This window comes from Pocillopora verrucosa, chromosome 11 (assembly GCF_036669915.1).
Source record: "Pocillopora verrucosa isolate sample1 chromosome 11, ASM3666991v2, whole genome shotgun sequence".
Classification (NCBI taxonomy): domain Eukaryota; kingdom Metazoa; phylum Cnidaria; class Anthozoa; order Scleractinia; family Pocilloporidae; genus Pocillopora; species Pocillopora verrucosa.
In genome coordinates, this window is record NC_089322.1 from 14,760,649 (window position 1) to 14,775,217 (window position 14,569).

The following is a 14,569-nucleotide window of genomic DNA, read 5'->3' on the forward strand; positions in this document are numbered from 1 at the left end:
TTTTCTTATTATTTTTTCCTCTTTTTTTCAGTTTAATCCCTAGGCCCATTTTATGTTTTTCTAATGTGCCAATGCAATATTTAGGGTTCCTCTCGAGTTGGAGTTAATTTTGCATGTCCCAGAGGAACCACGCAAAACATCTTCCCCCTTTCACTTAGATATCAATTCTACCCACTTAATTCCTGCCATACGCTTCTTTCGATTTTACCTCATATAATTTGGTGTCAGATAAATAGAGAAAAATCCACGGGCGCACGTAGATATGGAATTTTCACTCGATATCTCACGAGTGAGCGCAGCTAACAACTGAGATCGAAGAGAAATTAATTCCATAGTTACAAGCAACTAAGTTTATTTATTCGGCATGAATATGAACAGCAAAGGGCTTTGCTGACATAAAAAGTCGACTTTGTCAATGAATGAGCTACGCAAATGGTAAGTGGCACACCAGCAGCTAAATGGTGATATCAAGAGAAAATAATTTTGTGATATCGAACACATGTAAAAAAATTTCGTAATTTCACACCCGTGTAGTTACGACTCGTTCTCAGGACTGGAGATCCTTGTAAACACCTTAGTTTATATAATAAAAAAATGTATCCACCGTTGATATTTCTCTATCCCCACACTACCTTTCTGCTTCACCTTGGGAATGTATTGAGACTTTAAGGAGAAGTTACCTATTGATCTCTCCTGGGAGTGAAAGGATGAAATGTGGAAACAGATTTTCGGCTGACAGGGGTATGTACATGAAGAGACCAAAGAGCGTCTGCTTTATAGCAGATTCTTAACATTTCTTGGCTAAGTAACAACTTAACATTGAATGGAAAGAACAATTCACGTTTGCTTAGTCGTATATAAGGTGGATCCTTTTGGTAAAATACTCTTTTCTTAATCCTATTTCGTGCCCAGATCGTACTACACTCTCCGTTACAGCCAACCGTGGGAAACATGGAAACTAGTTACTGACGATCCTTAGCGGGAAACGCAAACACAGAAGTAACCAAAAATTAAACTTTCGGAATGAAAAGCTTTCTCTTGCAGGATATTAAAAACTGAGCGTCTGGAAAAAAAGCTAATCTAATTCAGTATACTCTAATATCCCTCTTGCGTGCGCGCACAAACCTTCCATTTTTTTAAGGGTTCTGTTCCCTTTGTTCATCGCTGTATTGCTTAGGAAATCACAATACGAAATACTTCAAATTTCGCGTCAGTTGCAGGCTGTCAAGGAATAGTCCGGTTTATCTTGAAATGTGGTTTGAGTAAATTAGGTCAAACTCCTTTATAACGTGCAGATGAATATCCACCGACAAGTATAAACCACTCGACGGAAACCAACTTTAATGAAGTTTCTTTCGTCATTCATTAATTTCGCTGTATACTATATTTTAATGACACATAGTGCACTCTTCGATTAACTTTCATAAATACAAAACCAAAGAAATAATAAAAGCCAATCAGATCGAATAAAAGAAAATGCCATAAGGATCCAATGAAAACTCAAAGTAAAAACAAGCAAGCTGCCTAAAGCGCGGGAAAACGCGGGCGACCAAGGCGTGATTGGTTTTAGTTTTGCATCTAATTGGTCGAGAGAGTGGCGCGAGTTTTCTGGACCAATCACGGTGCAAACCCAGTGCAATCTCGGATTATTTTCGACATTTAATTGAAAAGTGCTCTTTACTCAGTCAATACTAAAATAAACGATGTTTAAAGATAATGGCGTTTATTTTTTATGACATTGGGTTGAAGTGAAGTGGGTCAGAATGTGCATCAAACATCGTCGAAAATACATCACTCGTCAAAGACATAATTTGACACAGTTTCTTTCGTCATTCATTTAGTTGGAGATCGAGGATGTTAAATCTTCTTTCTTCAGCCAAATAATAAACCACCGTTCTAATGCCAGCGGCAGAACTTTTCACACAACGTCACTCTCTTAAGTGCATGACGGCATGTTTTTTTTTTTGTCGCTTATTCTTAACTTCCACTCACGGCTCTATTTTCAGAGGCAACATCTTCAGATTCGCTCTTGATAGTCTTTTCTCCGTTTTCAGGAGAGTTCGCTCTAGTTTCCTGATAGTAACGCAGTCTTTCCTAAGAAAAAACGAATAAACGAAGATCTCAATTAACGTAACGTGGCCAATTAAATTAATTAAAGTAGTTATCTGACAATAATCCACAATGCAACAATATTTCAAGTGCGCATTCTAAGAAATATTGGCATAAGCATTTTCCTGTTTAATGAAGTTTCGAGACAAAGCAATGAAATTGGAAAAACTGGGGCATATATTGAAACGATATTTTTGTATAGTTGCAATTCTCTAAAATATTGGAACCTTAAAGCTCTCAGATGCGAACATCTTACAAATCACAGCAGTTGACTGCACGTATACAGCACGAACTGCGAATATGATTCTCATCGCTGATTTGCTTTTGAGATCCTCACGATGTGATTGGTTCCTAGCACGAGGACAGAGCATGCGACACAAATACTTCCTCGCACGTAACATTCTTTAACACCAAATCTGGAACGAGGGGGAGGATAACACTGAGCCAGTTTGAAATGCGGAAAAAAACTAAGCAAAGATTGCAAAGAAGAGAAATACAAGGAAGCAATGTTGGCACGAAGAAATTACAATCAGTGTTAGGCTGAGAGATTCACCCAAACTATGCCAAGCACGTCATCAACATCAACAACATTAAAAACAATTAACCCGTGATTCGAACTAAGACCTGGAATGAATCGAGCGTCGGAAGCAACACGGTATTCCATCGGTTTTGTTTTACTTCGCTCAGTGATCTGAACTGACAAACTTTCCCTGCACCATCCTCTCCGCCAATCAGGTGTAAAGCTATACCCAAGCGCGACCGTGTCATTAGAATTTTCCGCGCTTTATCCTATTCCAGGCATTCAGTTGGCAAAACGGAACGGAATTGCAAATGGCGGAAAATGCGAGGGAGGTTTGGGTCGGGCGGGGCTTTATTACGCGACCCGACCCAGTCTTTCCTCGGTTTTTTTTTTTTTTCAGTCAGCCGCTCCTATAGCGCTTTTTAGTATCGCGCTTCATTTTATACTAATACAACGCCTGGAACTACCCTAGCTTCTATCTCTGTTCTGGCTTGATTTTTTGAATACTTATATCCTTTTTTCTTTCCACAATACTCGATCAAAATGCGCTTTAAGCGCGCATAGCATGATTGAGGCTCGTTAAGCAAAAACCCCAGCAATACGATAGCCAATCAGAACAAAGAAAAAAGGAACCAATCAGAAATCAACGTGATTGACGAGCGAGAAAGAGGGAGTGACCAAGTCAATTCTTACCAATTCCTGGTTAGCTCGGTATATTTTCCGTTTTGAAAGGGTCCATTCGTTTAAAAGCTTTCGTTCCACTTCAAGTTCAAACTTCTGTTCATCCGTAAGAGGAGCGGCCAACCTACAGGTCAACAAAAGTTATAAATCAAATCCTCAATTCTCCTCACTGTATGCCTACATTACTCGGAGGTCAGTTGTGAGAGTTTTGTGTAAAGAAAATAAGTAACATTAGACCAAGAACAGTCTGTTCTATAAGACACAGTCCAAGATCAAACACCTCCGCGACAATTCGCCTTCGAGTTAAAAAGATTAGGAAGTTCTCTGAATATTTTCAAAAAATGTTTGGATAAACTACTTTCTATATGTTTGGATCGGATGACGGAGGCTATGATGCAATCGCTAATGTCATTTTCTCTGACAGAATGACTTAAAAGGGACAGCCTGCTGAGGTTGAAAATCACGAAAGAGGTGTTAGCACTCTAGACGCGGAAACAGTATAGCGAGAAAGGGAGAAGTATGACACATATTTAACAAATGACAAATTTGAAAAATCTGTTCCAAAAAAATTTTTCAAGATGTTTAAGCCTTGAGTCAAAATTTTTAAGACTGGCCCGGGATCTCAATCAAGACAAAAGAAGGTACATACAGTATTGCCAAAGGTTTTACTTCCAACATTCGACTCAGAGCAATCACTGTCCACAGCTTGGGATCTTCTGCACGGAGATTTTTAACTTCTGCGGTCTGGCAGAAAGACAACAACGACATCGAGACAAATATGAATTATTGATCATCATATACATGTAACTCAATTGTTAAAATAAACATCAGCAGTGCCAAATGAAAGTACTGCTTTTAAGCTTTCATTTGAATGGTTAACCCTTTAACTCCCAGATCAAATTTGAAATTCTCCTTTCTGTCAACCATACTTTTCAGAGAATTTAGTATCGAATCAACTAATTATCTCCAAATTGATATTTTCTTAATTTTCATCACTTACCTGGTTGATATTGTATTGATATTGTAAGGAGAAATTCTGTTTTGGTCACTCATGGGAGTTAAAGGGTTAAAATCGAGAAAATAATGCAAAATTAAAGATAAACGTTTTGTGCAATATCACAAAAGATTGCAGATTATATTACAACGTTGCAGGAGTTTGTCCGATTTAGTTCCGCCTCCCTTTTCATCCAATGTGTTATCGAAAGTGTTTGGAGAGTTTGTTTTTCATAAACTTGCCATGCACATAGGTCAAGTTATGCACTCACTGAGAGTTTTCGCTATTTTTAAGAGGGCTATAATTAATTAATATGGAATAAAAGTTAGCTAAAGAAATAGTCGCATCATAATCTCGCAGAGTCTGCGGGAAATATAATTTTATCGCGTATTGAGTAATTTGTACCTGCATGAATAGATAGGAAATGTGTTAATAAAGTTTTAATCATAGTTTTTATATCATAAAACAGTTCACGCAAATGGAACGAAGTACTAAAACGAAGTTATAAACGTTACATCTTATTCGCTAGATATGATTGCTGAAAACTTGTCGCCAACTCGGCGACTTTCGCTGCAATTCAGTCTCTATATTTTTCTTCACGCTTTTGCGACCAAAATAGTGACAGCTTGAAGTGATGTAGTCTTTTTTAATACAAAGAAAACATTAGTGTCTAGCAACTGGAATCCACCGGAATCATTCGATATTGCACAAGAGCGTCCAACATCAGAGCGTGCAAGATTCAACGTAGACGTCCAAAATCGGACAGGGGTGTTTAAAATTGAAAGGAGCTGTCCGAACACGGACCGAAGGGTCCGAAATTGTACGATAGCGCCTGAAATCTAACGGAAATGTCCAAAATCGGAAAAAGGCGGAAATAGACGTTCCATCCGTTGTGATAAGATTTTCTTTAAATAAACCCAGTTTCTTTATCCCGCTTAAAGTTAACCAGATTTTTCGTTAAGAAACCAGCTTCAATCGTCAGATTAAGATTGATTTTCGGCATTTTTCAAGTTTCCAACTATTCCTTCAAGCGGAACAGCTTTACTTTTTACTAATACAGTCTCGCTTTTGTTTTGACATCAAAATCTGTCCGTTGCAGGCATTCTGTCTTGTACATGGTTGCCATTTATATCATACATACGGCTATTTAGTTTAAATTTTTTCCTCATCAATTCGTGATTTAAATTTTTCAAAATAAATACATAAAAAAAATTAGGCAGTAATAATCTCTGGCACGTACCATTCAGGACAGATGCAGCAATTTTGGGTGGAGGGGGGAAGGGATGAACTTTGATTCAGAAAACAATGAATATCTAACAAAAGCCTTAATAAGCTAGAAATACATCAAGTTGGGTAGTAATACACAATCCTGTCCTTGTGAGAATTTTGGTTTCAGACAAAGATAAAAATTATCCACAGTTCTGATGGGTGGGGTCCAGACCCCATGGACCTTTTTCCTGAACTTCCCTACCCCTCCCCTCCCCCACCTGCTATAAATAACCAACCTCTTCCTTTGTCAAATGATCTCGATAGTTTTCAGTGTAGTCGGTATCCTGGTGCCACCACACATGATAACCTATGTCCTGTAAGATAGTGATTACAGTAATCTTTATTACTACCTTTTATAAATGCTACCATAACAGGCTTTTATCACTGATGACAAAATAATATGTGATACTCCAAGTTCGTTTGAAAGAAAAACACATGCAGGGTGAAAGAGGCAACTGACATATGGACTTTACCCTTATAACATATATGAAGGAAGTGTAGCAGAACTCTTTGAGACATTGACGTCCATGATTAAAAAGCACAAAAACAGGAACATAGATGTCTGCTGTTCACATTAATTACAGAAATTGAAAACCAACCAATCATATCTATCATATCTGAACATAATGCTTTAATAAGGTGACATGTCACTTATCAACCTTATCATATTTCTCTATTAATGTGTGCATCATGATTGGTCAATTTAGCGGGCTGCATTTCACAATAAGGCCTGCAAAATTCAAAATTTGCTTGAATTGAAATGTTCCCCCCTTTATTTGAACCCTGAGATGTAATAATTATCTTTATAACCCTTAACTCCCAAGATATCATTGGTAATTCTCCTTACTGCCTGCTATATTGTTCTTGTGATGTTAGTTTGGAGAATTTAGTATTGGATCAACTAACCATCCCCTAATTAATATTTCTCTTTCTTTGTATCACTTGTCTGTTTGATATTGTATTGATATTGTAAGGAGAAATTCTGTCTTGGTCACTCATGGGAGTTAAAGGGTTAACCTTACTTTCTCAGACCATATTGTAAGTTATGAAACATTGGTTTTTGTTTCACATGGATTTATGGCCTATGTGCTTCACACTAGTGCCATAAATCCAGGCAGAAAAAACTTGGTCTGTAACTTATTGTGCAAACCAAGGAAAACAAGATAAGTACATGATGCAATTGTTGCAATTCAAATCAGAACTGACTGAGTCATGAGACATACACAACTTTTTTTAAAGATATTAGGCTGATGTAACTGCCCATTGTTACCTCTGGCTTAAGCATTCATAATAACAGTAATAATGGCAATTTCTGTTACATTTTTAAAATTACAAATATAATCTAAGTAACAAAATACCTTTGAAAACTGTAGAGGAAACGGTTTGGCAGGATGGTAGCAAACGAACATGGTCTTATCAGCTGACATTGTTATCTTTGCTCTACAGAGAAACATAATCAACTCATATTGTGATTTAAACAAGCTTTCTACCAAGCCTGTTAGATCTGAATATGAAAGAAATCTTTACAGTAATGAGTACTAATTAGACAGTAATGAAAATAAGGCCTGAAAAAAATTAAGGCCTGTACAAGATTTCAAACCATGATCAGTGTGATATGTGCAGTGCTCTACTAAATGAGCTAACAAGCCAACTGGGAGCTGGTCATTATGTTGGTTTCAAATAAACCCATGAAGTGATGAATACATGACTGTAAATATATGAAAATCATATATGTGAACTGCCAATTAAGAAATGATAATAAATAATGAAATAAAGATTTAGATATATGAAAATTCACATATTTGCACTGCGGTGGAAAGATGAAATTAGAATATCCTCCCAGCTAAGAACACTACTGAAACTAGTAGTTGTAAGTAGGACCTGAAAAAAATTTCAGGCCCGTACGGGATTTGAACCCATGACCTCTGCGATACCGGTGCAGCGCTCCCAGTTGGCTTGTTAGCTCAATTGGTAGAGTGCTGCACCGGTATCGCAGAGGTCATGGGTTCAAATCCCGTACGGGCCTGAAATTTTTTTCAGGTCCTACTTACAACTACTAGTTTCAGTAGTGTTCTTAGCTGCGAGGATCTTCTAATTAAATAATGAAATACTTTTAATTAGCAGTAAAGAAATTTCCGCACAGTCCCATACTATTTTAAAACAAATCTGTTTTCCCAATGGCAATGTATTGTTTTTGTCATTGTTTTCTCTATCCAAGAACTGAATGCATAATGTAGGATGGGGCTGTGCGGAAATTTTACCTAGCAACAAACCTAACAAGCCAACTGGGAGCTGATCATCATGTTGGTTCGTATTAAACCCGTGAAGTGATGAATCAATGACTGTAAATATGAAGATCATAGATGTGAACTGCGCTTTACGGAAATAAGGCCAGAAAAATAATGCAGGCCTGTACGGATTGTCCCTTTAATTCCCAGATTACCACAAGCCCAATCAGGCACTCTTACTTTTCTATTCGACTCTCTGTATCCGCAGTGTTCTCGAAGAGAGGACCTCTTCTTGTCGTAGTATACAAGTTGAGTTCTGTTGTGTCATTTTCCAGGTTAAATTCTGCTTGGATCTGTCTCTCCGATTTTGGTTTCTTCATTTCTAATAAAACATTCTTTCTTCTTAATCCAGCTTTTGCCCACGCAGGAACACCAACTGTATGAGGTGTTTTCTTTTTGCAAACTTGACTTGTTGAGAGATTACAGACGGGAACTAGAGATAATTTTCGAAGACAAGTTACGCAGAAGTAACGACCAAACATAGCTTAGTACCAACTTTTCAGTTAAACAAGCAACAAATTATTGTTAGATACCTCTCAATCCATGAGATTCTCTATAGAATTGAAGTACTCGCGACGAGAAATTTCCAAATGTACTCCTACTGGCGGCCATGTTGGGAAGGAGTGTGAGCGGTTACCTAGCTGTACCAAAATTGCATTTTCTAGAGGGGCTTGCCAGGGAAAAAAACAGTTCAAAACTTTTGAGTAATAACTCGCTTAAATTACGAACATTGGAATTTTTTCATAAAATTGAGTTGTTTCCATTTCTTTCACACAATGAAAATTTGATGAATTTGCGGAGGTTTCTTATCTCAAGTCTTTGTTGTGGCAGCAATTTCTGTCCCCACCCCACTGGGGTATATCATTGTCAGCCAAAGCGGGAATATATTGTGCTTTCAAGAATGTGAATGGGCAAATTTTTGCGTGATATTTGAAATTTCCTCCTCTAATGTGATGTCAAACCCAGACCAATGTATATTTATCAGTAATCTGTTATGATGGGGCAGTGTTTTGGAACAGAAGACGGAAGCTTTTTGCCTTTTCGGCAAAAGCGGGGCTATGATCGCTTCACAACATTCGCTCCGAAGAGCAAATGGTAAGTTTGAAGTTTTGTGTTTACAAAGCGCTTTAAAATCACATGTTTTTAAGAACTTAATGCGAAGCCAGTCAAGATACCTAATAGGAAACTGTGAACTGTAATTAAACGCTGAAATTATTGTTAAATGAGGTAAAAATATTGTTTACTTTAACCTTCTTGGTGGATTTTGTACTCGTTCAAGTTTATTTGTGGGAACGAAACAAGCGTAAAATTATGCGCAGTTTTGATCGAAATTTCAGAAATGGAATACTTCTGAAATAGGCTTATCACGACGCTCAAGCAAGTATTGACGTCAAATATATTTTTACAGTCAGGAATGTTTTTGTCTTTGTGGTGATAATTTGGCCCATAGCAAGTTCTGCTTTTCGACACTATGAATATTTAATTGCGAATAATGCTCTGAGTTTTTTTCATGTTCGTTAACATCATCTAGCTCTTGTAGTGCTAAATGCTAAGAACCAGGGTTAAAACTTTGTAATCAGAGAAGTTTTGAAACAGAAACGTATGAAAAGAAAAATTAGCAAAATTACACAATTTGTAAAATCGCTACTGAATCATGGTTTATATTTTCGCTTGGAAATATTTTTACGCTTATTATTTAGTTGTTGACGACTCAGACGGCCTGATACAGTATCTATAACTCAATGATTGCACGCTTCAAGCTAACAGTGTTAAGTAATGCTGGTGACTTGAATATTTCATTTTCAGGAGATACGCTGATGAACACTTATTGACAGAAATACAGGATCCACGTTCTGATGATGAACTTGATTTATCAGGTGCATTTTTATATAGAAGAAATGTTTCTCTCAAGAATGCACGATTTTATCATTATAATAAAACTTTAATTGAGAGACGACTTTAACTCTGAACCACAGTGTATGTAAATTCAAGCTCTCTTGTTTGATTGGGATTTATTGCATTTGAAGGAAAAAAAAAAAGGCAATTTATGTTTTTTACAAAAGGAGTTGTGGATTCCCAGCTGTTTAAATACCTACATGTGTCTCATGATACACTGTTGGACGTTTATTTCAAAACAGTCACTGATATTTTTCTTCTTTTGTTGGTTAAAGTGACAAAATAATTTACAAAAGAAAGTTCATAAAGGAATGGAAGGTCTATTACCTCTAATTGTGAAGGGTACATTTCATGGCTGGAAACAGATTCAATTTTTTTTTTGGAAAATTTGAATCATTGTACCAATTTCTCGTATTTTCACCCTTAACCTTTCAACTCCCAAGATATGATTGTTAATTTTCTCCTCCAGCTGCTGCACATTTCCTTGTAAATTAGTTATGAGAATTTGGTGTTAGATCAAGATAGAAACTCCTACTTAATAAGTTTTGAGTACAGTCATTACCTATTTGCTAGGTAATGTGTGGATTTTATAGAGAGAAGTTACAGGTTAATCAGTGAATGTCATGTTATTTCTCTTTACAATATCTTTACATTATCTACCAAAATGGTGATGAGAATGGATGAATGTGGAAGTTAAGGGTGTGTCTAGATGTAACTCTAAATTCTCACAATCAATTTGCAAGAAAATGTGTGGCAGCTAAAGGGGAGAATTTTGAATCACATCTTAATAGTTTTAGGGTCAAACTATTTTGGAATATATTTTTTGTTTTAGATGTAAGGCGTCAAACAGGTCATGAACCAAATGGGCGACAAAACCCTCAAACCTCAGCAAATGTTAGGACAGGACTTAGACAAGAGAGGTATTTGAAGAGTTTAATTCCTTGCAATTTATTACAAGTGTAGTCTCCAGGTCTAAAGAGTAGACTTGATCAATTGGACTATTTAGCAATGAAACAAGATTCAAAATGTTGTGTACTAGAAAAAAGCATTGATGCTCTGAGACTGTTGGAAGTCTGTGACCATTTCATGTATGACAACATCAAAAGTATAAAGTGGGAAGCAGGGGGAGGGGAGAGGAGTCTGTAAAAGTGTTAAGCATAAGCTGGTTTGGGGTCACTCTCACTGATCTCTTTTTGATTTCCCTAATCCTTGTTTCTTTTTCAAAATTAATGATGAACTTAGAGTACTGCTCAGAAGTAACTAGACAGTCTTGCCTTGAAACCAGATCCTCTAGTTTTGCCAACTGTGGATCGAGAATTGACGATCAAGGATTGAGTTTCAAGAGACTGTCAATATACTTTTTAGCGGTCCTGTAGTTGTCTAAACCTGCACCTCTCATGCTTAAATCAGTTACATACCTCTTCCTAGTTAAGTAGTTCTCAAGACAACTGCAGTACTGGTAAAAAGTAAGTTGATCCACCTCTTGAAACTCAACCTTTGACCGTTGATTCTCAATCTGTAATGCTCAATTGTTTTAAGGATTGAGGATCAAGTTTCGTGTTGAGGCTGTCAACTTACTTTTGAGTTGTACTATACACCTGCCCAGGGTTTTTCAAAGCTAGGTTAAGATAACCTAGGGTTAGTGTGAAATTTTGATTTTAGGTCTGAAAGCTTTAAAAAAAAATTAATTTTAAATCTTTTTGCTTGCAATTTGATCATTGGATATTTCAAAAAAAATAGGGAAAATTTTCTCTGAAAGGCTTCTGAACAGAGAAATTAAAAAAACCTTGATTAAAAGTTAACCCTGGGTTATCACTAATTGGCCTGCAAACAACTGGGCCCTGTAGTTTTCTGGACCCCATTCCTTGCCTAAATAGGTTCCATACCTCATCCCAATTAAGCAAGAAAGTTCCTTTCGTTAAAACACTTTCTTTGTCCAATATGGCTGTGTCTTGGCATCTGGATTTTGTTTGCTTAAGTCTAGATCATCTACATGCATTGTTGATAATTACATGTTATTGACCAGGCAGGAGGTCTGTATGGGACAAAACTGTGCCAGAGGTCTTGAGTATTAGCTGAGGTCTGTGCTTGAGACCAGGGACCTAGTCTTTTCCCTCTCTCATCAACCTAGACTTGTAAATAACTTCGTTTTTTATGCTGGTTTGCTTTTTTCTGCTTTGCTGCAAATGATGGGTCAGAATCATGGTTTATATTGTAAAAAGTTTGACTGGTTGCAAGGGCATAGTTAGTATATCAGAGTCGAGGATTTAAGATTCAAGCCTGCTGAGATACTTCAGAAAAAATAACTTGATATATTTGAAAAAAAGGGTGCCTAACTATTGGCTTATTTTTGTTATCCTCTTAGTATTTCAAATTGTTTCAATTGAACATAAAAACAAACATAAAAGTGGCACCTGGAGTTAGGCAACTCAAATTTTGGAAGGGAAAAAAAAGTTTTTTATGAGGGAGAATTTTTATTTTTAATTGATTAATTCTATTTTTATTGATGCAGAAATAAAGCTAATATTGTTATTTATAAATTAAAGTAAATCAGAACTGAAGTCTTAAAAAAAATTGTTTTAAGTTGGTTGCTTCATAGAACAAATGCCCATGTAAACTCATTGGTATTGAAAAACTTTGAATCCTTATCAATAATTTTAGCATGTCTAGTGGCTAACCATTCATATTTCATCCTACTCTGGCATTCACTGTACACTGATTCTTAATTAATTTATAGGCCAGAAAGATGGCAAGTGCAAGTTCATTGAATGATCCACCTCTCCTGGAATATAATCTGCATCATGCTGGCAAATATTAGAATTAAATATTATATTATTATTTGTAAACCATTGATGCAATTGCACTTGGAGCATTAATATCAAACAGGCATTTATGTGTGTGACTATTTTGATAGCCATTGTTAATGGTAGTGCCATTGGTGTGCAATGAAGGAAAATATTTGTGATCAGCAACGCTGTATGTGCACTGCATGCCAACCAACTGCCAACTGCATAGGCTAGAGAAAAACTCACCCAGGAATGGCAGTTTTGATGTTGAATTTCATTGACAAGAAAATAATTTTGTAGTATTTGTATTAAGGGGCTTTTGTAGGAAAATATAATGGTGTAAAGTTATTTATCGAGCCAGGTAGTTTCTGTGGCTTTTTATGCTGTAATGGATCAATGTCAGTATCTGATCAATTGTTCACCTACCCCTCCCCTAACCCAACAAAATGCAACTGATAACTTAAGTTTAAGGTTAATGTTGGGTTAGGGGAGGGGTGGGTGGGCATTGCTCAGATAATGACATTGATCCACCATAATACTGTGAATTCCTTGAAAATGGGGTATTTGTTTAATCTATAAAATGAAGACATTGATAAAGTTGGGTAAATATTTTTGGATTGGATCCTAATATATTTAGCAGTTATCTTTTCAATATGTGACTGAAGTTGGAAACTGGCCATGATACAAAATGCTGTAATAAGCAACAGACTTTGAATGAACTTTGTAAAGAGTTTTTGAGATAAACTGCGTTGAAGACCTGCTATTTCAGGAAAGCAGTATATATTTTACTCAATCCGTCCTTTGTAATTTTTTAACATCTGACCATTGCCATCACTGTTCATTATCAAGAATAAAGTTTTTCAGAATTGATGTTGTGTATGTATGTATGTATGTATGTAATAATGTATCTGTATACTTAATGGACCAGTCCCTCAATGGGGCTTTTCAGCGCCAATACGAATGAATGAATAATTGAAAAAAAGTGTGTAAAAATCCCAACTGGTAGGAGACAAACCAATTGCCTCTGTACAAAGCGGCCAAGAAGTTGAAGTTGAGGCGAACGAGAACTACAGCAGGGTAGAAGGCTTAGACCTGGGACCACCAACAACACCAGGGTCCTAACCACGCAGCCACACTGACGTTGTTTCCTTAGTGCAAAAATCTTTTAATGCGCAATTTATATGAAAGACGCGCCGGAATTTTAATTAAAAAGTATTGTGATGGAGTTATTAGCCTGTGTCAGGCTTTTGTTCAGAGGAAATGAGGTAAAAAAAAAAATGACGATTGAAATGGCATGGGTCAGGAAAATGGTTGGAAAATCCTCCCTTTTCGCCTGAAGGTCTCACAAATTTGATAATTGCCTTAATTTTTTATAATGAAAGGCTCCACTTCATTTCTTTCGTTTGCAGTCGTTCAAATGCGAAAATGTATTCTGACTGCGGACGTTAGTGTATATTGATTTCATCGACTCAAATCAAAGTATGATTTTTCTGATTCGCGCTACCATCAACGATTCAAAATCGGGTTAAAACTTTAAGGTGGAAGCGAATAGTGTTTTCCAAGCTTTTGGGCCCTGTTGCATAAAAAAAGCCTTACTGAACGCTGAGAAGGCTACGCTAGGTCGGGAAATAAGTTATTTTTCAACAGAGAACCAGCAGAATCCACCTAAAAAAAGTTCAAATTTACCAGAACTCACGAAATAGGCTATCACTTCTTTATTGATTCAATAAACTTAATAATTAAGTTAAATTAATTTTGTACAGCTTCACCAATGTAGCTTTATAAGTATTTAATACTATATTTAAGTTGTTGGAGTAGAATGTCTCCTAAATACAAGCTTGAATCGCTGATAAGTCATCGGTCAGGGAAATATCTGATGCATTTCTCTATAAACCTGAATGAAAAAAGCAGAAATTTGCGGAAGATATTTAAAAGGCGACAGCTTTGAGCATTGTAAACCTTCTTTCTTACAGCGTAATGAATGAAATAAAAGATTGTAATATCTAAAGAGCACTGAGAATACACG

General features: G+C 36.5%; 2 protein-coding genes across 2 annotated transcripts; one reads left to right on the forward strand and one right to left on the reverse strand.

Moving 5' to 3' along the window:
- Window positions 1-1,641: 1,641 nt before the first annotated feature.
- LOC136284426 (uncharacterized) lies at window positions 1,642-8,481 on the reverse strand. The gene is made up of 7 exons (XM_066174764.1): window positions 8,395-8,481; window positions 8,042-8,294; window positions 6,932-7,013; window positions 5,810-5,887; window positions 3,960-4,054; window positions 3,323-3,434; window positions 1,642-2,094 (listed from the first exon to the last, which is right to left on the reverse strand). The coding sequence occupies exons 1-7, from the start codon at window positions 8,471-8,473 to the stop codon at window positions 1,978-1,980; spliced, it is 816 nt and encodes a 271-aa protein (XP_066030861.1). The 5' UTR covers window positions 8,474-8,481; the 3' UTR covers window positions 1,642-1,977.
- Window positions 8,482-8,742: 261 nt separating this feature from the next.
- On the forward strand, window positions 8,743-13,413 carry LOC136277066 (uncharacterized). Its single transcript, XM_066158712.1, has 4 exons — window positions 8,743-8,956; window positions 9,668-9,738; window positions 10,590-10,677; window positions 12,495-13,413. The coding sequence occupies exons 1-4, from the start codon at window positions 8,856-8,858 to the stop codon at window positions 12,523-12,525; spliced, it is 291 nt and encodes a 96-aa protein (XP_066014809.1). The 5' UTR covers window positions 8,743-8,855; the 3' UTR covers window positions 12,526-13,413.
- Window positions 13,414-14,569: the final 1,156 nt, after the last annotated feature.